The 23,533-nt window shown below is 44.5% G+C and overlaps 1 protein-coding gene across 10 annotated transcripts in view; it reads left to right on the forward strand.

Moving 5' to 3' along the window:
• KIDINS220 (kinase D interacting substrate 220) overlaps window positions 1-10,339 on the forward strand; it is an 84,292-nt gene extending 73,953 nt beyond the window's left edge. For 8 of the 10 annotated variants that reach the window (XM_080940086.1, XM_080940089.1, XM_080940090.1 and 5 more), the window contains 2 exons: window positions 1,033-1,269; window positions 3,802-6,675. In XM_080940086.1, the coding sequence (XP_080796212.1) occupies window positions 1,033-1,269; window positions 3,802-5,061 (1,497 nt within the window). In that variant the 3' untranslated portion in view covers window positions 5,062-6,675. Of the gene's footprint in view, window positions 1-1,032; window positions 1,270-3,801; window positions 6,676-8,411; window positions 8,473-9,907 lie in introns of those variants that run through there. The other 2 variants (XR_013975599.1, XM_080940087.1) reach the window with 2 other exon arrangements.
• Window positions 10,340-23,533: the final 13,194 nt, after the last annotated feature.

A 23,533-nucleotide genomic window follows, 5' to 3' on the forward strand; every position in this document is an offset into this window, starting at 1 on the left:
ACGTTGAGCTACAACACTCTATCCTCCTGTATGGCGTTGTCAGTAGCGCTGTAGAAACCCAGAGATAGGAAGCACTGGCCAAAAACGTTGGTGTTTTGTGCGCGTCACTTGTTTTTTTTTATTGAGTTTAAACTTGTATTCAGTGTGTGTGAGTTGTGTGCGCACGTGTGACAATAATAAATTTGTCATAACTTGAAGAGAAAGCAGAGGTGGAAACACAGGGAAGGAAAGGGATAGAAATGGTGTTAATACAGTACTCATAATCAAAATTCTTAAAAATATATACATTTTTAAATTAAAACAAGAAAAAGAAAAAAGAAAAATAGCCTTGTATTCAACCCAGTATTGTGGGGAATAGTCACAACAGCATGTGGAATCTTGCCCTTCTGAGGACAAACAATTCACTGGTTTCCCATGCTTTTGTTTAACAAAACATGCTCTCCTTGACCAGTATCAGGCGGGCTACACCAGGCCCCTAGGCCTCCACCTTCAGAGTCTGTCCTGGTCCAGTGCTGTGTTAGGCAATATACAGAGCCACTTTAGAAAGCGTCCCGCTTCAACGTGAGCTCACCCTGCTGCTCCTCGGGTTTCCTGTTGACCTCCATCCACTCCCAGGTGAAGTCTGATCACCCTGGCTTCAAATATTGGTTTACCCAGAATCTCTTGAAGACTGAGTCCCCCCCAAACCCCCCCCCCAGCATCCACTTGTGGTTTGGAGTAGAACTGGCTCTGAACTGAGGTCAGCACCCCTGTCACTGTAATTCTCGCTGCTTTCTGCTTGGCTCTGGGTTCTTTACACACTCCAGTTAAATTTTGTTTTTTAAGTTTTAAAAGTTGTACATTAAATGCTAATACTTCTCTTAGCATTGTTAATAGGCTTAAGGTAAGACTTGTCATAAAGTCACTGGACCATCGTAGTGAGAAGTGTGCTTTCTTAGCCTATTACAATGACTGCACTGTACTTTATCCTTAGTGCTCTGAAGCCTCTGTGGTAAGTTTGGCAATGCAGATGATGATTCTTCTTCTCCTAAGGTCTTAGAAATGAGAAGTGTGGAAAACCAGGTGGTCCCTGAAGACCCACGTTTTCTCAATGAAAACTCCAGTGCCCCAGTTCCTCATGGGGAGTCTGCTCGCCGCACTTCCAACAGTGAGCTGCCTCACACGGAGCTTTCAGGCCAGACTCCATATACCCTGAACTTCAGCTTTGAAGAACTGAACACGCTTGGCCTAGATGAGGGAGCCCCACGGCACAGTAATCTGAGTTGGCAGGTATTTATTTTGTGTCATTTTTCATATACTTGGAGAGTAAAGACTGCAAACATGCTGTGCTTTAACTCACTCATTCAGTGTTGATTGAGAACCCAACTGGGCCAGAGGAAGGGCCATCGACTTAAGAAGTTGGGTTTATTTTGAAGGGGAAGGATCAGCAAAGTACAGGGGAAGTTAAGTTATTCGGAATTGACAAGAGTGAAAACAGGAGAGAAGGACGGGGGGCTGGGTCTGGTGGTGCACGCCTTTGATCCCAGCAGTCCAGAGGCAGAGGCAGGAGGATCTCTGAGTTAGAGGCCAGCCTTGTCTACATAGAGTGAGAATGGAGCTGTATTATGGTGATTGCACACTTGCCTTTCTTTTGGTATTTTCCTGTGAGATACAGTATACCAGCCAAAGTGCACCTGTGTGGAAAACTAGCATCTGGCCGTCCTACTGACACCTTCAGTTTGGTTTCCCGTAGCACACAGGAGCACATACTGCACACCACACTTGTTCTTCTCTCATGTTGCTGAGGCTGGCCTTCAACCCCAGGGTTCAGGAGATTCCCCTGCCTCAGCAGCATCCTGAGGGCTAGGAGCACAGGCCTGGCCTGCAGCACGTTTTCTGTGGGGATATTCTTAGGGAGGTGCACACATCAGGAGCAGAGGTACAAGTGAAACATGTGAGGAGGAGGGGCGAGTACCGAGAGATGAGAGGAGCAGAGGCAGTAAGGAGGAAGGAGCTGTGTTCTGGCCTAATTGGGAAGACTAGAGCCTGGCCAGTGCTCCTGGGAGGGGTTCTGTCTGGCAGTAAAAACATTTTTAATGTTCTCCATATCTTAAGTAAAGAATATCTGTATTCTTAAAGTAAAGAATTTCTGCATATCTTAAGTAAAGAAGCTGTTTTATTATTAAATAATGACCAATACAAGAATTGCGTTACAGTGTGCCAAGTTCATACTTGGTCCTTTGGTCTCCTTGTTCTGAAAGAAGCAGTTCCTTTCCTTCCCAGCTTTCTGAGAAGCTGTTCCTCCTTGCCCACACTGTGCAGGCACTTCCTCCTGTGACCTTCCCAGCGCCCAGCAGCTCGCACAGTGCCCTTTGACCTTAGCCTTTGTTCTTAAACTTAGTCAGGTCCCTGGACTGGCCAGATGGCTCAGCAATAAAGATGCTTGCTACAGCCTGTGACCTGAGTTTGGTCCATCCCTGGGACCCACATGCTTTAAGGAGAAAACCAATTCCTCAAAGTTGTTCTCACACCTACATACTTACACACACTTACACACACACACACACACACACACACACACACACACACACACACACAATAAAAAATTATCAGGGCCCAGAAAACTTCTGCATATGTAAGTTATATAAATAGTTAAATAGAACCTAAAAATGTTTCTAAATACTTTTAAGTAATTATATATTAACATAAATAATAGTTTTATAAAAACTACTACTTTTTCAAACAACAAAGTCCAGTGGGAATAGGAATGTTTTATACATATCTTTAACAACTGGCTTCTTAGAAGACTACTAGGTTTCCAGGTCCCTCACATATCTGTGACAACACACGTACATGTAGCTCTGGGCACTTCTGTGTGAATGAAAGAGAAAAGGCACCGAACACCACCACGTCCTGTAGAGTGCAGTTCAGGAGCCACGGGTTCCCCGCACAGGGGCTCACACAGCATTTGAGATCAGCTGCAGTAGTGTGTAGAGGGAGGCATCATTCTTGTAGTCTGATGGCATCCTGTAGGACCTCCTCTAGGAGACAGACACTGCCTCCTTTCCAGAGAAAAGATGGTCTTGCCTCTGTGCCTGTGTTCTAGCCTTTCATATGGTCTGATCGTAAACTCTCTTGACGCAGCCTCTTTCATTTCCCGCTTCTTTTTTCTACTCTTGACTTTTAATTGCTCATTTATTAGCTTTCCTAAGATCTAAAGCAGCCGTAACCTTAAAACCCAGTGTTAGAAACTGAACTTAAATGTCCCCTCTGCCTTCGCCGGGGCCCAGCCAACCCGAAGTTCCCACTGCAGCTCATTTGCAGACCTCTGCTGTCCCCTCCCCTCCATTTTAAGATCATTTCTTTCTCCGAATTAAACTTGGACAGGAACTTTCAATTTTATCAAATAATTAGAGACAGGTTCCTTTATCGTACCTTCAAGACTGTTTTGTTTGTTTGTTCTTGAGATCTGTTGATTTCTTCTTTATCTCTTCTAAGAGGAATTCTTTATAGAAGGTTCTTTTACCTTAAATAAAACAATTTGAAATTTCTAAACACAAATGCTCAGATGACTTATACAACTTGAAATTGTTCTTTGAAATATAAACTGTAAATTAATGTTGCTAAAAATTTATAAGCTAATTACAGAATTCTTCATAAACTCATAGCTTTTGTTAAACTATTAGGTCGATTTCTTAAAAGACCCTAATATTGTGATAACTTTTACATTATTAGTGTACATATGTGTTTCCTAAGCTGATGTTTATTATGTCTTTTCCCCTTCTTATTTGAATTTTAAAATTTTTCTTTCTGTCTTCACAGTCACAAACTCGCAGAACCCCAAGTCTCTCGAGTCTCAATTCCCAGGACTCCAGTATTGAAATTTCAAAGCTTACTGATAAGGTGCAGGCCGAGTATAGAGACGCCTATAGAGAGTACATTGCTCAGATGTCCCAGTTAGAAGGGGGCACAGGGTCGTCAACAATAAGCGGCAGATCTTCTCCACACAGCACATACTACATAGGTCAGAGTTCTTCAGGGGGCTCCATCCATTCTAATCTAGAGCAAGAGAGGGGGAAGGAGTGTGAGCTAAAGCAGGAGGATGGGCGGAAGTCATTTTTAATGAAGAGGGGTGATGTCATAGATTACTCCTCATCAGGGGTGTCCACTAATGAGGCCTCACCCCTGGACCCCATTACTGAAGAAGATGAGAAATCTGACCAGTCAGGCAGTAAGCTACTCCCAGGCAAGAAATCCTCAGAACGGCCCAGTCTCTTCCAGACAGACTTGAAGCTTAAGGGAGGTGGTCTGCGCTACCAGAAACTGCCCAGTGATGAAGATGAATCTGGTACAGAAGAGTCAGATAATACCCCACTGCTCAAAGACGATAAGGATAAAAAGGTGGAGGGCAAAGCAGAGAGAGTGTCCAAGTCTCCAGAGCACAGTGCCGAGCCTATCAGAACATTCATTAAAGCAAAAGAGTATTTGTCAGATGCTCTCCTTGACAAAAAAGATTCCTCAGATTCGGGCGTGAGATCCAGTGAGAGTTCTCCCAACCACTCTCTCCACAATGAGGCAGCAGATGACTCCCGGCTGGAAAAGGCTAATCTCATAGAGCTTGAAGAGGAGGGCCACAGTGGGAAGCGGGGAATGCCACACAGTCTGAGTGGCCTGCAAGACCCAATTATAGCTCGCATGTCCATTTGCTCCGAAGACAAGAAAAGCCCTTCTGAGTGCAGCCTGATCGCCAGCAGCCCTGAAGAAAGCTGGCCTGCATGCCAGAAGGCCTACAATCTAAACCGAACGCCCAGCACTGTGACTCTCAACAACAACACTGCACCCACTAATAGAGCCAATCAGAACTTTGATGAGATAGAGGGAATCAGGGAGACGTCCCAGGTCATTTTGAGGCCTGGGCCCAGTCCCAACCCAACTGCTGTGCAGAATGAAAACCTGAAGAGCATGGCGCACAAGCGAAGCCAGCGCTCCAGTTACACAAGGCTCTCGAAAGACGCGTCTGAGCTGCATGCAGCCGCCTCAGATAGCACGGGCTTTGGAGAAGAGAGAGAGAGCATTCTCTGAGGACAAGAGTGTGACAAGCTTTGAGTTGACCCATCCTCATTACTCATCATGTTTATGCATCACAGGCACCTGCTAGGTGGTCAGGCAAGTGGGGAAGCAGACAGGAGAACCTGGGAAGTCACCGGTCATCCCCATTGTCACCGTCATCACGGGCACTCCAAAGTCTCACTACCACTGTTATGCCCTTTTCTGGCACACACTATGCAGAGTGACAGTAAATACACAAATATGTCGAAGTGTGTTTGAAGTTGAAAGGGTTTAGATCACAAGGAAAAACCTAGAGATCTCCTTCTAAACTCTCCATGTAGCATTTGAGGGAAGTCGTGGTGTTAGATGACACAGAAACCAATTTCACTGTTAGTGTTTAATCTTGGTGAGATATATAGTTTTTAGAGTAGCCCAGAGAGTAAAAGTGAATACCTAGCAAATGGATAGCCAGTTCTGTATAAGAATCATTGCTTTTAAGAGTCTTAAGATTTAAGTAGAAAATAAATACTCAAGAGGGTGATACAAGGTAACAAGAAAGTGAGTTAGCAGAACCCAAAGCAGTGGCCTGGGCCGTGGGGGAATCGTTAGCAGGGGAGGTGGGGGAGGCAGTGTATTCCTGGGGCACTCTGTCCAGAGCCAGCCCTGGCTTCTGACACCATCCACCTGTGCCCTCAAAACCATCTTAGTCTGTTTAGCAACTCCTAAGTGATGCACACCTAACTTAGCTCATGGCTAAGGAAGAAAAAACATTTTTTTGTGGTACTGGTGATTAAACTCAGGACCTCCTAAATCTAAGTCCTGTATTTACTAGCTACATCCCCAGCCCCCAGCATGAGTCCTTCCTCCAGAAATTTGGGAAGACATGGGTCTAAGAGTCCAGTAAACTCTTAATGACGGTGTCGGGAAGCTATTCCGTTAAAGGAGTTGGTGACAGTGACACTGAACAAATTGACAGTTGTTTGCTAACATTAAATCACTGCCTTCTGTACTGCATCAGTTTAACGTATCTTCCTAAGTCAGCATTTTAGTTGGGGGGGGGGAGGTTCTAAAAATGGAGGCATGGTTTTGAAAAGGAATTTGAAAACATACAAGAGAGCAAGAACAGAGCCAGAGCTGGTGTGACCATGACACTTCCCACCATTCTTTGCAACACTAGGAGAATACATACATTTAAGTATCATGTAGGCTAGAGGTGTGCCTGCCCTCGTCATGCATTGAAACTTCTAGTGGTGTGTCCTGAGCCGTAGGCAGCATTGTAGATGGTGAGGTTGCAGGTTCATGCTCATTGAGGTGTCCATCACTGACTGCACCTGTGTGGTGTACTTGATTCTGTGCTGACAGCCGCTCCGTGAAACACTGCCTTGTGTTTGAGTGTAATTGAGCATTTTCATGAAGTACATATGTTGCATGATCTTTAACAGGCATTTTAAAGCAGCACGATGTTACTGACATTATTCATTAGTAGTGTGCAGTATCATGTAATGGGTACTTCAGAGGCAGCTTGGTTCTCCCAGGTGAGTAGTTATAGCTCACAGTCATGGAGTCCTTTGTTCACACTGTCTGCGAAGCCAATGCTGGAGTGCCGAGTGCACACGGGGACTAGGAACAATAAAGAGTTGCATGCCATTCTGACTCGTGGAGTTTTATTCACTATAGCAATGATGATTCCCATTCTGATTAAAAATCGAAACATGGTCTGTGTCTCTGTTTTGTCCTGTGACTGAAGTATGTAAAGACTTACAGGTCATGAAATTGGCAGAATGTTCCAGACTGCCTTTATTGTTTTTCTGAGAGCTATTGGCTGTGAAGCCCCTGTGCCTTACTGGTATTAGCACAGCATCCCAGAGCGCATGGGTAACACAGCACTGAGAAGTCCATTTCTGTAGCTAGAGGCAGATGGTCAGGATCCCTGTAGAATACCAGTTTATTACATGAACATTCTGGACAAACTTGCTGTCTCCTACTGATACAGAAAGTGACAGGCCAGATGGATTCCTGAGTCACCATTATCCCTGAGTCTGCATGTCAGTGTGTGTCTGTGTCTGTAATGCACAGCTCAGTCTGACTCACACACATGTAAAACTGCTTTAAGCCGGATGAAATAATAGAAGAGCGAGCCTTGAACCCTGCCAGTCTCGTAGACTGAGTCACTTGGCTCCACCTTCAGCTGTAGAGGGTGTCTTGACATAGCATCCTAACACTGACACCATGGCCTTCTGGAGAGTTATCTTCTGAGTACATCTGCAGTTCCGGCTGTCCTAGAACACACTTGCTCTGTACACCAGGCTGGCCTTGGACTCAGCCACCTGCCTCTGCTTCCCAGGTGCTGGGATTGAAGGTGTGAGTATACTTTCCCAGTGCTGGATGATTAAGGACCAAGAATCCTTCACGATGAATTTTAAGCTTTGCTGAGCCTATAGTCCATGCCTGTAATCCCAGTACTCAGGAGAGAGAAGCAGGAGAACAGGCATCCAAGGTCAACCTCAGCTACATAGAGATTTTGAGACCAGCCTGGGCTGTGTGACACCCTATCTTGCAAAACTAAAAATGCAAATCTGAAGTATTTTCAATAAGAGAACTTGTTTTTGTGTGTTATTTTGTGTAGGTTTTAAATATAGTCAGGATAATCTTAATTGGCTAACCAAAGTAATTTTAAGAGTTGTATTTGCTTAAATACTCATCTCAAGAACTCAAGCTAATTCGCATGTTCTAATGCTATAATAAAATAATCTATGATCATGATTTTTTTCTTACTAATATTAGAATTTTTGAATGAAATTAAATTTTTTTTCTAAAGTATTAAACTTAAAAGGTTTTAAGACCAAATAATTTTTGGTTACACCAGGAATTCTCAGCCTCTTTAGAAATATCCCTGAATTAAAAAAAAAAAAAAAAAAAAAATCCATGAATTCCTGGCAAACTCCTGAATAGATCAATGTACTTACCAGGAAAAGAGAAACTAGGACCCCCTTTATGGGTGAATAACCTTGAAGGATTAGGTAGAAAGGAGGGTACAATCAAATTAACATTTTTGGCAAATATGTGCTATGGACCCCATCCTGCCTCATCCTCCATCTTCTTTCCTGAGCTTAGCAGACACAGCAGAAGACAGAGCAAATGGGGACCCCCTCCTGCTTGGGGCAGGTGAGCCATCTGAAATGAGTACCCTTGGGCACTCAAGCTGAGGCCTAGGCTGGAGTTACACCAGTGAATTGAGAACTAGAGATTAACAGATAGTGAGCCGGCTGTGGACAGGGTTTAATTGGCTCATCGATTGGCAAAGGTTGAGAATCCCTGGTTGAGACTAATTAAGTAGAAAGAGATTTAAAGTCTTACGCAATGTTAAACCCTTTCCTGCCTAGGAAGAAAATGCTGCCCCTGTGCTAGATAGACAGCGGTTCAGAAGATCCAGTTTAAACTGAGGTATGTAAAAAACTAGTTTTCCAAGTGTTTGGAACAGTTGCTAGTTAACCACTGTCACCCACATGGTTGAAGAGTTTTAAAAATAAACAATCAGCGTTTTAAAAATAAACAATCAGCAAACCTTGCTGCTGTGAGATCCTCTCTCCTAGGACTGTCAAGCTATACCTATGAAGTCTCACCAATCCATGGCTTTCTCAACATGAGCTGAGCAAGGGCAATAGGCTTGCCAAAGTGGATTGGGGCCTGGGGGTGGGGGTGAGAGGGGGGGAATCTCTTGATGCTTCAACCCTACACAGAGCTACAGGAAACTAAGAGATGCTGGCAGTAGGAGAAACGATCTTAACCGGGGAAGAGCACACCAACTGTTAATCCAGTACCAAATGGTCAGCCCTGAAATAATAAGTAACATTGTACAGACTGAGCAGGTTATGTGTATGTTTAGGAATATACTATACCTATATGTATGTAACAGTAGTTAATGAAAAGTAGAGACCATAAGTTTGAAAGAGAGCAATGAGGGGTATATGGGGGAGAATAGAGGGAGGGAGGGAAGAGGAGAATGATTAGTTACACACACACACACACAATCTAGATTTTAGTAAAAGAAGACTTAGCAAACCACAGTCCTTGTCTCAAGGTCCTTTGGCTGTTGGTCTAGACAGGTGCTTGGGTGAAAGGCTTCCTAAGGACATTCTGGAACTCAGAGCTGAAACCCTTTCTGAAGGGTGGGTGGATGGATGCGCATTGTTCTGGTCTCCCAGGAAAGTGGAACATTTTGAGAAGTGATGAGAGAAGTCAATCAAGAAGGAAGGGCATCTACTGATCTTTCATGACTCAGAATAGGATTCCACCATGAGAGTCTGACCAGAAAATCACAGAGCCTGTAGAATGCCACATGTTCTCCCATGCTGCCGTGACTGTCGCCAGCTCTTTACATCTGAAGTGTGCCATCCACTGGTATAGAGCGCTGTTGTGCCTCTGTAAAGCTGAAGTATTATTAGTGAAGGGCCATCTGCATTCCCAGAAACACCAAAGTGTGGAATCTGAATGGAAGTGAATTGCAACATAAATTAGCAGAAAAAAAAAAAAAAAAAACCAAAAAGCCCAAATCACACAACACAAAACATTTCACAGCGTTTAATGCAGTATTATTGTTTCAAAACAAAATATTCTGAATCCTCCTGTGGGTATGGCCTGTGGTCACTGACTGACGGACACTCCCCAGCCCTTTGTTTTACTGCAGTCCAGCAAAGCATGGGCGGGCATATCAGAGCAGATTACTAAACTGTCAAGAGGAGAGTGTGTGAAACTGTTCACACAACAGAATGTGTCCTTTATTCGTGTCCAGCTGTTGGAGGCCATTAGTATCTTGATTATTCGTGCTCATTTTCCAATTTTACCCTATTTACACGTATTTACCTCCTTCTCTTTCAAGGCACCAAGGGCTCTAGAACCTTAGTATCTGCCCATAGACCAGCAACGCTTCTTTCTCATTCTCCTGACAGTTCGGTTAATCTCCCCAGCTGGCTTCCTCACCATGTATAAGGGGGTGAAGAAGACACGGCCACCACTCTAGCCCTGCCATGCATTCAGCCAGAGAAGAAATGTATCACCTTAACCAGATTTATCTGTCCTCTGTAATTATAGGATTTAAGTTAGTTTTTAATGAAGTGTTACTTTTATGAGATTTTAGGCAAAAGCCCAATGTATAGCGAAAAATGTAAATAATCCAGCTTCTCCTCTCATGTCCTATAGCATATTCTTGGTCAGATAACTAATAAAACATAGATATTTTCAAAACTGTCACAGTTCTTTATGCTCGAAAGTTGTATTTCTTAGACCTTTTAGAAGGCATGCTGTTTTTACTTAATGCAAATTAAACTACTTTATTTTGAAAGAGATCATTTTCTTTTGGGAGTCTGTGTTTTCTCCGTTTTGCCCATGTTTGTTTCCATCTTCTTTTGCCTGTGTTTTCTAGGAGGGTGCATTCTATGCTTCCTAGCTTACCACAAGACAGTATTAGCACAGCACCTCAAGAAGAAACTTCAACAAAACTTTTTAGAAAAACCCGATTTCATATAACCCAGGACAGTTGGCAGCAATGCCTGTAAGTGAATAAGGTAGATCGAAACCAGGCTAGTAAAACTGCCAGAGTTTGCATGTGTCCTGTATAATGGGTTACAAATGCCCTGCTGCCCTACAGCTCACCACACAGTTCCTCGGAGGCCTGCCTTCTCCCATTTTCATACCTGCCCTGTCACCTCTCTTGCCTCTCTGTTTATGATTCCGGTGTTCTTTCAAGACATAATACCATGCTTGATTAAAAATTCCCAAAGATGGATACCCACAGCCACCATGGTAGACCACATCCTTTTAAAATGCTCTTCAATGTGTTCTGCACAAGTTTTTAAGTCCTCTTGTGCACTTCAAACTCTTGGTCTAGTGGAGATGCCCATCTCCAGTATCAATGTAATTCTAGAGTCAGACTAAATTGGTATTTCTGAACTTCACATTAGAATCTTGAAGACTATATTCAAGTGTGACTTAGCTGTGGCGAACCCCCAGTTCAGGCTTATAACTACCGTGAGACTGTTTAATGTCAGTACCATCACAGTGCCCAGCTTAACCTTAGCAAGCTCAGAACTTAACTTCAACTTTCTTTCAGTGGGTTATTTTCAGGGACCACCCACATCCATCCATCATTTGCCATCTCAGACCATTCTGATGGCTTGACCTATAAGGGGATCCCATATTCTATATGAACAAGTGATTATGCATTGTTTGAAGAGCTCCTTACCATGTGTAGTAGGCATATCATTCTTAATATCAATTCCCTGGCTTCACTAGAAACTGAGTTTCAGTTTCTTAGCTCTTTGAGAGTTTTGAGTTCTATAAAATGTATTTTGATCACATTCGCACCCCCCCCAGTCCTTCCCATATCTACTTCTCCCTCCCTATCAACTCTATATCCTTTCTAAAAAATATTTTTTAACTTTCAAGACAAATTATGCTGCCCCAAACAATCTTGGATATGTGGTCTTCAACTGGAATGTGGTCGGTTTACCAGAGGCTAAACTCTCAGAGCAAAATGGCCCTTGATTTCCCGAAGCTAACCAACTGCCAGTTGCCCCACTGTTAGGTGTGGGGTTGTGTGTCCAATTCCCTGCTCCATGCTGGGATTCAGTCTGGCTTGGGTTTGCACGGGTTTTATACAGACTCCTGTCCAAACCACTGTGAGTTCATCTCTGCAGCTGCCCTGCTGTGTCCAGAAGGTTTGTCTGCATAATCATCCATCACCTCTGTCTCTTACACTCTTCTCACCCCTCTTCTGAAATGATCCCTGAGCCTTGGGAAGGGAGTGAAGTGACGTGTGTAGTGTGCATAGTGTCTTATATGTTCCCTTTAGGGTTAAACATTTTGCAGTCTCCTATTTTTTGCAGCTTGGTCAGTTGTAGGTCTCTGTGTTGATCACCTACTGCAAATGAAAGCTTTTCAGATAAGGGCTGAGAGATACACTGGTTTATGGATGTGATGAAAGGTCATTAGGAATTGGTTTAATTCTGTGTCCACTTAGCAACATAATTGTAGGTTCTCCCCAGACCTATGACCTGTCTAAATGTAGGTTGGTCGCCCAGTAATGATGCCAGGTATAGGTTTCATATTGTGGAGCTGGCTTTAATTCCAATCAGAAAGTGGCTGGTCACTGTCATGGTTTGAATATGCTTGGCCCAAGGAATGGCACTATTTGGAAGTGTGACCTTGTTGAAATAGGGGTGACACTATGGGCGTGGGTTCATCCTAGCTGCCAGATAGTCCTCAATTAGCAGCCTTCAGAAGATGTAGAACTCTCAACTCCACCTGCACTGTGCCTGCCTGGATACTGCCATGTTCCCTCCTTGATGATTATGGATGGAACCTCTGAACCTGTAAGCCAGCCCTAATAAATATTGTCCTTGTAAGAGTTGCCTTGGTCATGGTGCCTGTTCACAGCAGTAAAACCCTAATGAAGATAGTTCTCATAATGTTCATGTCACTATGGCAGCAATGGGCATGTCTTGCCAGGCATGTCATTGTTGCAGCCTGCAGATGAAAACCAGCCACTAGGGGTGTATCAACTTGATTTCATCATGTTCTATGACTCAGGTACATGGTGCCTTCAGCAGTAGGGTCGTACCATCACCAATGTCATTTATTTTTCAGTCTGTTCATACTAGTTCACGTTACCTAAGTTCACATGAAAACACAGCTCCATATTCTCTCGTGGTCCACCATTCTCAAGGCATTGGAGCCCTCTGGCCCACTATGTATCTGATCAATAATATGGCTGAAGGAGGCAAGGGATAAACAGGGAAGTGTCAGCTGTCCAGACTGCAGTGTTAGGAAAGGTACTTTTGAACTTTTATGCACTTTGGCTTCTCAAGTCTTGGGCTCCTGCTGAGCTGCAAGGCAGGCTGGGAAGTTGGGTGTGGTTCTGTGCCCTGAAGGAAGGTCACAGTGAGGTGAGCACATGAATATGACTTGTATTATCCCTAGCCTATTAAAGATAGTGTCTTCTTGTATTAAACTAACAGGATTTAATTCTTTGGTTTGAGAGCTTTTAATATTTTACTTTGGTACAGTTTATATCCTGATAGGAGAGTTAACTATAATCCTAACGTCTGTTAGGGAGGAGTTTCAGGGGGTTTTCAATCGGCCGGTTCTACCCTGGTTTTGAGAAGTAGGGAGCAGGTCAAGGCTGTGAACAGAGCAAAGAAAGCTTTGCAACCCCTCTAGACCTTCGCATTTAAACACCAGACACGAACTGCCTCCCCGGCAGTGGCAGCTGTCACTCATGGGGCTACTTATACCTGTACACTTGTAGATTTTTAATAAGAGAGTCAGCGAGGCCCAGGCTTTATTTCAGAGGAACACTGGAAGAGACTTCCCAGAAAAGATGAAACCTTGAGAAAAGAGCCTTCCCTTCAGATCCATAGAGGCTGAATACACAGCCACATGTATAGTACAATGGGCTTCCTGAAGAAAGGACAGAGAATGATCTTTCTTTCCTTCTTTCTTCCTATAAATTGTTATTTAATATAATTTGTTTATATATATGTTTATATAAATGCAATGTATTAATAAGTTATTTATTTATATAAGAATTCTTTTTTAAAATTATTTTATTGGATATTCTCTGTATTTACATTTCAAACGTTATCTCCTTCCCCCACCCCATATCCATCCCCTTCCCCCTCAACTTGTCTCCACGAAGGTGCTCCCTCTTCCCAGTCACCACCCTCTCTACCTCAGTGCCTTGGCATTCCCCTACACTGGGAAAACGCACCTTCACTGGACCAAAGGCCTTTTCTCACACATTGATGCCAGACAATGCCATCCTCTGCTACATATGCAACTGGAGTCATGGGTCTCTCCATATGTGCTCATTGGTTGGTGTTTTAGTCCATGGGAGTTGTGTGTGGGGGAGTTGGTTGGTTGTTCTTCCCATGAGTTTGCAAACCCTTTTTGCTTCTTCAGTCCTTTCTCTAGCACCTGTGTTGGGGTACTCAGGTTCAGTCAGACGACGGTTAGCTGCAAGTATCCTCAGCTGTATCTGTATGACTCTGGCAGAGCCTATGAGGAGGCATCCATATCTGGTTCCATATCTGGTTCCTGCCAGTAAGTACTTCTTGGCTTCAGCAGTAGTACTTGGGTTTATTGGGTGCGTATGGGGTGGATCCCAGGTGAGGCAGTCTCTGGATGATCTTTTCTTTAATCCCTGCTCCTCTATTTGTTCCTGTATTTCCTCCTGAGAATATTTTGTTCTTCCTTCTAAGAAGGACTGAGGCATCCACATTCTGGCCATCCTTCTCTTTGAGCTTCATAAGTTCTGTGGGTGGTTTCTTGGGTATTCCTAGCTTTTTGGACTAATATTCACTTATAAGTGAGTACATACCATGAGTGCTCTTTTGTGACTGGGTTACCTCACTCGAGTTGATAGCTTCAAGTTCCATCCATTTACCTAGGAATTTCATGAACTCATTGTTTTCAATAGCTGAGTAGTACTCCATTGTGTAAATGTACCACATTTTCTGTATCTATTCTTCTGTTGAAGGACATCTGGGTTCTTTCCAGCTTCTGGCTGTTATAAATAAGGCTGCTATGAACATGGTTGAGCATGTGTCCTTGTTAGATGTTGGGGCTTCTTTTGGGTATATAAGAATTCTTAACAGGTTTTCAAGGGGGTTAGCCAACTTCCTGCCATGTGATCTAGTCTGGCCCAGCCTATGAGTCCTTGCCACATAGGCAGGCCCTATATAGGATCATAAACATAGCTTGCATGTTCAAAGGGGAGGCAAGGCAACAATACAGAGAACTTTCTTACCATCTCTGAGGGGGAGGAGGGGGGAGAGACAGACTGCCCTAGAACCTGGCTGGAGCACAGATACCCAACAAGAAAGAAGATATCCTAGGAACTGAGCTCTTAGTTTTAGAAGCTGGTGGACAGTCAGGCTGACTGAACTCTTGTTGGTAAACAAACCCTTCTGCCATCTGACTTAATTGACAATTTTCCAGGTGTTTTGTGTTTGAATTTAATTGAGATGCCCTTTTCCCCCATTATGAGATATTACAAAATGTCCTTCAGCAAGTCAATCAACACCAGCATTTTCTTCTTCTTAATGATTTCTAAAACAAAGCACATCCAGTAATTGATGGGACCTTGCTTAGTTCAGTGAGCTATTGTTTTTGTGTGTGGCACAGCCAAGCTGAGCTGCATCTCCGGCAGGTTGACTAGTAGTGGGTTACATTCCCTTGGACCCTCCCACCGCCCCCATTCCAATCTGCTATTTTAGCAGCAGCTACTCCTCATCCTGTATTTATTTGGGTATTCAAAGTAGCACAGAGATTGCTTATTAAAAAAAAAAATAGCTTACCTCTGTGCCTGACAGAATTCTAAGATCTTTTCACATATGAACTAATCTAATTGTCACGACAGCCTCATACAATTGTTTTCACTGCCCTTCAGTTCACAACAGAGAAACAGAGACAGTGAGTGAGTCACACAGCTCCCAAATGGTAGAGCCAGAGGCTGGGTCCATGCACTGACGCTGTGTGTCCTTTGCTACCATGTATGCTTCATTCTTTAAGAGGCAGGGACCTGTTACTTCTTATGTCTTCCCAACACACATTTGATTTAGCTTGACTTGTATGGCATCATCATGGATTCTGCCTTGCTTTGAAACAGAGTTTGAGACTCTCAAAGACATAACTTAGAAAGGGAAGGCTTGGGCTGGAGAGATGGCTCAGTGGTTAAGAGCACCAACTGCTCCTGAGTTCAAATCCCAGCAACCACATGGTGGCTCACAACCATCTATAATGAGATTTGATGCCCTCTTCTGGTGTGTCTGATGACAGCTTCAGTGTACTTATAATAAACAAACAAACAAACAAACAAATAAATAAATCTTTAAAAGAAAAAAGAAAGGGAAGGCTCAAAACCTATCACCATGTAAATTATATTTTTGAGAACAAGAATCTTAATATCTTTAAGTCAAACTAATTACTGTGAAACATTTCATTTTTTGTTTAAAAATGTTTTGGCTTCATGTTGCTGTCTCCTGTCCTGATATTCTTCATGACTTAGCAGTGCATTGCAGCTTGGATATACTCTGTCCTGACGTGCTCACCTGACCTCCACTCCCCATCTCCTGCTTGCCAACACTTCTGCTCCTCTGTGTCCACCGTCAGAACTATGCATTAGACCATAATTCTAAACGCCACTACGCTCTGTGATGAAATATAAGAGCCTAATAAATATTAATAGAGAAGTAGAGTGTTTCTATTTTGAAGTGGAGTTTTTGGGTTTTTTAATGACTGTGATAGTTGTCCCCTGAGAAAGAGCAAACACAACAGAGGCCTCGTCCCAGTCACCAAGGCTTTGACAGCACAGTCACAGCAGACAGTCAGGGACACTTCAGCTTTGTATAACCATCTGTCTGATGACCTTACTTGCTACAAAGCCAGACACAGCTCTCAGCAGTTGGCGAGGATTAGCTACAAGCCCTTACTGAGTGTGGAGTCTATCCCATGGCTTCTGAGAGCAGCTTTATCTGTTCACACAGGGCACCTCCATCCCAACTCTTTTTTCTTTCATGTTAGTTATCTTACAAAGTAGCAGGTTCTCTTCTGGCTTGTTTATATGGCCCTAGCTTTTATATTGACTAGCATGAAAGAAGAGGGTCAACTGGAATCACAAGCGTGTCAGTAGGGAGTGGGAGGAGATGAGAAAAGTCACCAGAGGATGAATATAGTCGGAGTCCGTTGTACATCTATATGACAGTGTCATCATGAGACACATTATTATGTATAATCAATACATGCTAATAAAAAGACTAAGACCAACTTGCCAAATCAAAACAATCAGTAAAAATAAACAAACATCAACATTGGGACTTCCTCATTTGCAAATGAAAGGACTGAGAGTCATGGAAGCTAATTCCAAGGTAAGGAAGAGCAGCAACCAGCGCCCAGCAAGATGCTGCCCAGATCAATGGCAGCTGCAGGTGAGCTGTCTGCCAGGCTCTGGGCCGAATCAAGAGGTGATGGGTGAGCTGGGTGAATGCCAGTCCTCTTACTCATCAGCATCAGTGCCCAGTGCTTGGTCTCCCCATCTCTCTCTGCCGTCTTCTTTGACCCTCAGTAGCCAAGGATTGGGACCTGAGGCCACCCTGACCCTGGACTCACTCCACCTATAGGTCTGTGTGTAGTTCATCATGCTGAGACCCGCCTGGGCTACCGTGGAGTGGAACCTTGCCTGACAACAACAGATGAGTGTAGGGGTGCAAGACCCATAAACACGGTCAACCCCATGTAAAATATTCTGCTTATTATCGGTGTGTGGGGGCGGGGCACGCAAGTCTAGAATTATTTCCATTCAGGATGAGAACTGAAGTTCTGAGAGAGATAAACACTCAACACTCTACTAGGCCAACAGACTGATTAGAACTCCCCAGGTGGGGAGGGTGGGGTGTTGCAGATCCAGAGACAAATTATCTTGGGCTATCTTTATCCATTCATCCCTGCCCCTAATATTCTTCTGGCTGATAGGTGAATTCTTTCAGAATGCAGGAACAGACCCTTAGCTTCCACTAACCAGGATGTACATCGTCTGATAGCGACAGAGCAGAAATTCTCCCACGTTCCTGCAACCCGTGGGATGTGTATTCCTCCACTGATGACTTCCTGTGTTCTGTTACTACAAAAACGTCCTGAAGCTGTTACCACATTGTCATATGGTGTTTGGGGTGACCCGAGTCTATGTTCCTGGGCTGTGGACACTGATATTTGACTTCAGAATAAACCCTGTGTTTCTCGTGCTGTTTGAAGAGAGACCACTCCTATCTTTCTGAGGTCTGTGGTCAGCAGACAATCGGATGCATGGCTCACACTCTGATATGGTCTCAGAAATTTCAGACCAAGTGTTATTTTGAGTTGCTCGGTCATTAGTCATGTCTGTTCATATCTTTGTCACTAGACTATACACTGACTTGAATTTTGATTTGAAAGATAGAACTAGTTTGTTAATGACACAAAGTAAATCTGAGTTTTCTTTTCTTTTTTTAAGTTTCTTTTCTTTTCTTTCTTTCTTAAAGATTTATTTATTTTACTTATATGAGTACACGGTAGCTGTTTTCAGACACACCAGAAGAGGGCATCAGATCAGATGGTTGTGAGCCACCGTGTGGTTGCTGGGAATGGAATTCGGGACCTCTGGAAGAGCAGTCAGTGCTCTTAACCATTGAGCCATCTTTCCAGCCCGAGTCTGAGTTTTCAAACTGTTTATGATAAGGGCTTTTTACCAAATGGAGGTCCGTTCGTGAGGGCATTTGCATACTAGCAAAGGCTGAGTCTATGCCTCACATGACAAAATATATTTAACTCACATCTATAAGAAGAATTCTACCAAAACATTATGTGGGGGAAAGGTTATCAAATGGGCTTTTTGTGTCTTTTAGTCTTCTCTGGGAATGAGCAACTCTTACATAGTAAAAGTAAACCCAGTGGTTCTGATTCGAGCAGCTTCCAAAGAGGGAGAAATGGGACTCAGAGGCTGGGGAAATGGTTAAACCGAGCACTTTCCAATTCTCCTCTTTAACTGTGTTGATTTATTCTTTATGTGCGTGTATTTGTGTTTGTGCAAGTGTATGTGCATGTGTGTGTGTGTGTGCCTATTGCACATGCTTTTTTGCACACACTCACAAACCAGAAGAGGGTATGAAGTGTGCTTCTCTATATTTCTTTGAGGCAAAGGCTCTCTCCCTGAACCCCATGCTCCCCCATATTGGCTACGCTAAAGGCCAACATGCCTCAGCAGTTCCTGTCTCTGTACCACCCCCCCTGGAGTTGTAGGTATGTTAATACTTGCTGAGTGTGTGAGCTCATAAGACTAGGGCTGTGAACTGGGTGCCTCTCATCTTGAGCTGACAAAACCCCAAGTGCAGTGACTTACAGGGACTGACATTAGCCACCACCACCATAGCTCACCCCGTACCCCTACACTCCCCTGCTGTTGTTAGGGTCCAGATTTATCAAGCATGTGACGTGAACCTCCAGGTGGCTCTTCCTTTTCCCAGGCGGAAACTTAAGCCCCAGGTTCCCACATGTAGTAAAGCCCACCGCACTGCGGGGTGACTTAGAATGAATCAAACTTAATGCACAATCAACAAACGCATGCACGAACACACCCACCCCCCACCCCCAAACTTAGTAGCTCAAAACAATATACATTTAACATGCACCATATCAGGGGTTAGGAGTCTGGGAACAGCTTCCTTGGGTGGTTTGCAGTTGAACAGTTTATGAGACCGTGGTCATCCTAAGGTTAGACCAGGTAGTCAAATATGTTGCTATGCTCACCCGAGTACTTCAGGCTCCTCTATGGCACTTAGCTCAAAGGCCCAGTTTTACTGACATCTGAGCCTCTTAGGGATACTAATATGGCAGCTGGCATCCTCCGAACAGAGCACAGGCAGAGGGGGTGCCCCGCACAATGCTGTACTGTGTGTTTTTAGTCTGTTTGTGAAGTGGGTCTTCATCACTGTCAGTCACACCAACCGGCTCTGCTACAAGAGGAGATTTGGCAGGGGGCAGAACGTCACCTTTGGGCAACACTGGGCTGGTGGGGCTGAGTGTGGTGTCAGGTGTCATTGTCAACTTGATGGACTCAGGTAGGACGAGGGTAATCTCAAAATATACCTTTGGACGAGGCTGTTAGGGTTCCAGAGAGAGGTTAAGACCCATCGGAGACCTGCCGGTTTTGGCCTCAGCCTTTGGGAGGCAGTGGCAGGGTGATCTCTGTCAGTTTGAGGCTGGCTGTCTCCATAGTGAATTCCAGAGCTACAGAGTAAGACTCTGGAAAAAAAAACAAAACAAAATCGCAAGTCCGTCCTAAAGTGGACAGTGCTGTCGCTTGGTCTGGGGCGATGGACTTCGTGAGAGAGGACGGAGGAGAGAGCCGGGTGAGTACCAGCCTTTCCTCAGCCACACCTTCCCTGCTGCTAAGGACAACTGTGCCCTCAAATTGTGAACCAGAGGAACCCTTCCTCGTTTACCTTGTTTCTTGTTGGGTATTTGGTCACAACAATAAAGCACAAAAAACAAACAAAACCCAAAAAACTAAGACACGTCTCCGCAGACACCACCTCATGTGCAGAGGCCAGGGTTCACCATGAGAGGAGACCCTGTCCCTCAGACTCATGGCAGGAGCAGCTCCTCTTGCAGAGGCTAACTTCCCACTGCACACACCGCCATGCTGAGGCTCTGCAGAAACATTTGGTGGAAATGGCAGGGATAAATTTGGCCTTGCAACTCCTCCAGGCTTATCTTTGCTGTACCACCAAAGCTCTCGATTTAGTAGAGATGCTGGCATTTCTTCCAGCTGCCAACATGTCTAGGTGTCAATGGTTTTCTTGTGTCCTTCAAGGTCCAGCTATCTCAAAGGTATTTACCAGGCCACACTTAGCTTGGATTTGGACCCAAGAAAATAGCCGGTTCTGTAAGTATTGCTATAGAAGACAGTAAGTCATCAGATCACTGACCTCTCCCCAAACATTAGCCCATCCACCGATAACATACCTCCTGAATTCTAGCTGAACTTTGAGCAGAAGTGGAAGATAATAGCATTTCTATTTTCACAGTGGCAGGGATAATTCAGGCATATTTGTAAGTCAAAGTACGTGTTATATCTCTAATAATATGAGTTATAAAATATATATGTGTGTATCAGATACACCCAAATTGTCCTTGCTGTCTAGACTTATATACATACAAAGTAAACTCTCCTTATATTAGGGTTTTTCTTTTAAGTGATATCTTCATTTTGTATTTAACGTGTCTGAGTATTTTGCCTGCGTGTATACATGCGTGTATATATGCATGTATATATGTGCATACAGCACTCACGGAGCCAGTAGAGGGTGTTTGATTTCCTGGAGCTAGAGTCACAGATGGGTGGATGCTGGGAGCTGAACCCCCAATCTCGGAAAAGGCAGCAAGTGCTCTTAACTGCTGAGCCATCTCCCCAGCCCTCACGGACATAGTTTTTAGTTTAGACAGTCTTACTATTAGGTTTTGGGGACTTGAAATGAGCATTTTCAAAGCAGATGCAGAACCAAGGTGACTCAGTTCCCAGGCCATTAGCCAAGGATAACACTCAGGAGCTCTTCCTCCTTCCCGCCCACCACTGAGGGTGAAGTACACCGTGGGAGAGCCTTGCTGTCCTTGGAAACATTGTTCTTCATCTCTATGGTGTAGGTTCTTACTTTTTTGATTTATTTATTTATTATATATAAATACACTGTAGCTGTCTTCCAACACACCAGAAGAGGGCATCGGATCCCATCACAGATGGTTGTGAGCCACCACCATGTGGTTGCTGGGAATTGAACTCAGGACCTCTGGAAGAACAGTCAGTGCTCTTAACCATTGAGCCATCTCTCCAGCCCCTAAATAATTTCTTTTTAAAGAATATGTATATGTGTTTTATTTGCATGTATGTCTGTGTTCTGTGTGCACACCTAATGTACACTTGAGGAGGCCAGAAGGGGGCTTTGGGTCTCCTGGAAGTGAAATATACATGGCTGTGAATTGCTGTGTGGGTGCTGGGATCCAAACATGGGCCCTCAGGTAGAGCAGCCAGTCCTCTTAACCAGTGAGTCATCAATATTTCTCCCTCCTTCCCTCCCTTCCTCCCTCCCTCCCTCCTTCCTTCCCTCCCCCCTCCCTCCCTCCCTTCTTCCCTCCCTCCCTCTCTTTTCAGCCAGGGTTTCTCTGTGTAGCCCTGGCTGTCCTGGAACTCACTCTATAGACCAGGCTGGCCTTGAACCCAGTGATGGGATTGAAGGTGTGCACCACAGCATTTCCGTCTTTCTTGAGGGTTGGTAGCCCTTCTGGTCCTAGTGACTAGTTGAAATGAACTAAAGGAAGGAGGTTCTGAAAATGTTGGACCTTCCACAGTGATGATAAAGGAGGTAGCTTTATCATCACTAGAGAAAGAGAAGGGGCTTGAGTTTTATATCTGATGTTGATATTCTATCCCAAGATAGTATATATTAAAGATTTTTATACGCTTAACGTTTTCTCTGTTAGGCCTTTATATTCTTAGCTATAGGCAAGAACCCAAGTTTTCTGAGAGCCTATAGCCAAACCATCAGTGAAATGGAAGGGAGAAAAAAAAAAAAAACACCCAACATTCCTACTGGAAGCCATGTGCAAGCGAGACACAGCGACAGCATCGCACCAGAAAGCCGCTTCTATTTTCTACATCTCTGTCGTTATACTAGGGGTGTGAATTTTAACTGACATTTCCCAACTAAGAGAAAAGCACTGGGGGAGGGGCAATCAGATTTCAGGAGAACACTGGTGGCCACAGCATGCTTGCCCTGCAACCCAGACAGGTCTGTACGCGCCTGTCCATGGCTGGTTTCCATCTCCCCAGGAGCACACCAGGAATCCTTTCAGCCCCTAGAAGACCGCGTGTCTCAAATAGACTGGGAGCGCCCTATGTGGAGCACGGGGACATTCAGGTGCATTTTCTGCGGTGACAGATCAACCGTCAGGAGGGTATTTGTCCCTCTTTCTCTCTGGGGTGATCTGTAGTCCTTCGTATTTTCTAAATCTGGCTACGAAAAATACCTGTGACTGTTCCGCAGCTCTAGGGTTCTAGGCAGCACAAGGGGGGGGGTGCCCTTCGGGTTTCCCTTCCCTTAAACCTGAGATGGACGTCGTGACCCCCTCCAGCGAGAGGCAGTGACAGTGATACCCCATGACATTCACGACTAGGTCACAAAAAGCTATCCCATTTGGCTGTTTCTCAAGACCTCCCACCCTGTGTGTGTGTGTGTGTGTGTGTGTGTGTGTGTGTATGTAGCTGCCATTTTTGTGAGGAAGTCCAGGCAGGAGAAACCAGACATACAGGAATTGCCAGTGACCACTAGCACTGGCCAATAGAGGTGGTTCACGCCTATATCCCAGCCCTCAGGAGGCAGAGACAGGTGGGTTTCTGTGAGTTTGAAGCCAGCCTGGTTCAGAGTGAGTACCGGGCCATCTAAAGACATAGCGCAGCCTGTCTCAAACTTGAAAAGCATGTCTGAGAACAGCTTCGGGATGCTCCAGCCCTATCTCCCCTCTGACCACAACTATAGGATGCACCTTATGCAAGAACGTCTGGTTAGGGCTGGAGAAATGGCTCGGTGAGTGGGTGCTTGGTGCATAAGATGAGGGGGCTTGCTGGCTGCCAGCCTCACCCCAGGTTCAATGAGAGACCTTGTCTCAAAAGGCGTAAAGCAGAAAGCAGAGGGACAATGCAGGCATCCGATGTCTTCCTGTACAGGGTGTGCACACACTGCAAACTCTCACGGTCATTTTAGCATCAATAAAGGACAGTTAACAATAAGAGACCTGACTGAGACGAGAAAGACAGAATACTGCCAACACAGGGTAATGGTTGTCTTACACCATCCCATCTGGGGAAGGTTCTAACGTGATAGCTGATATCTCAAGTACAGTCTGAAACAGAAAGAGACCA

This window comes from Micromys minutus (genome assembly GCF_963924665.1).
Source record: "Micromys minutus genome assembly, chromosome: 1".
Lineage (NCBI taxonomy): Eukaryota > Metazoa > Chordata > Mammalia > Rodentia > Muridae > Micromys > Micromys minutus.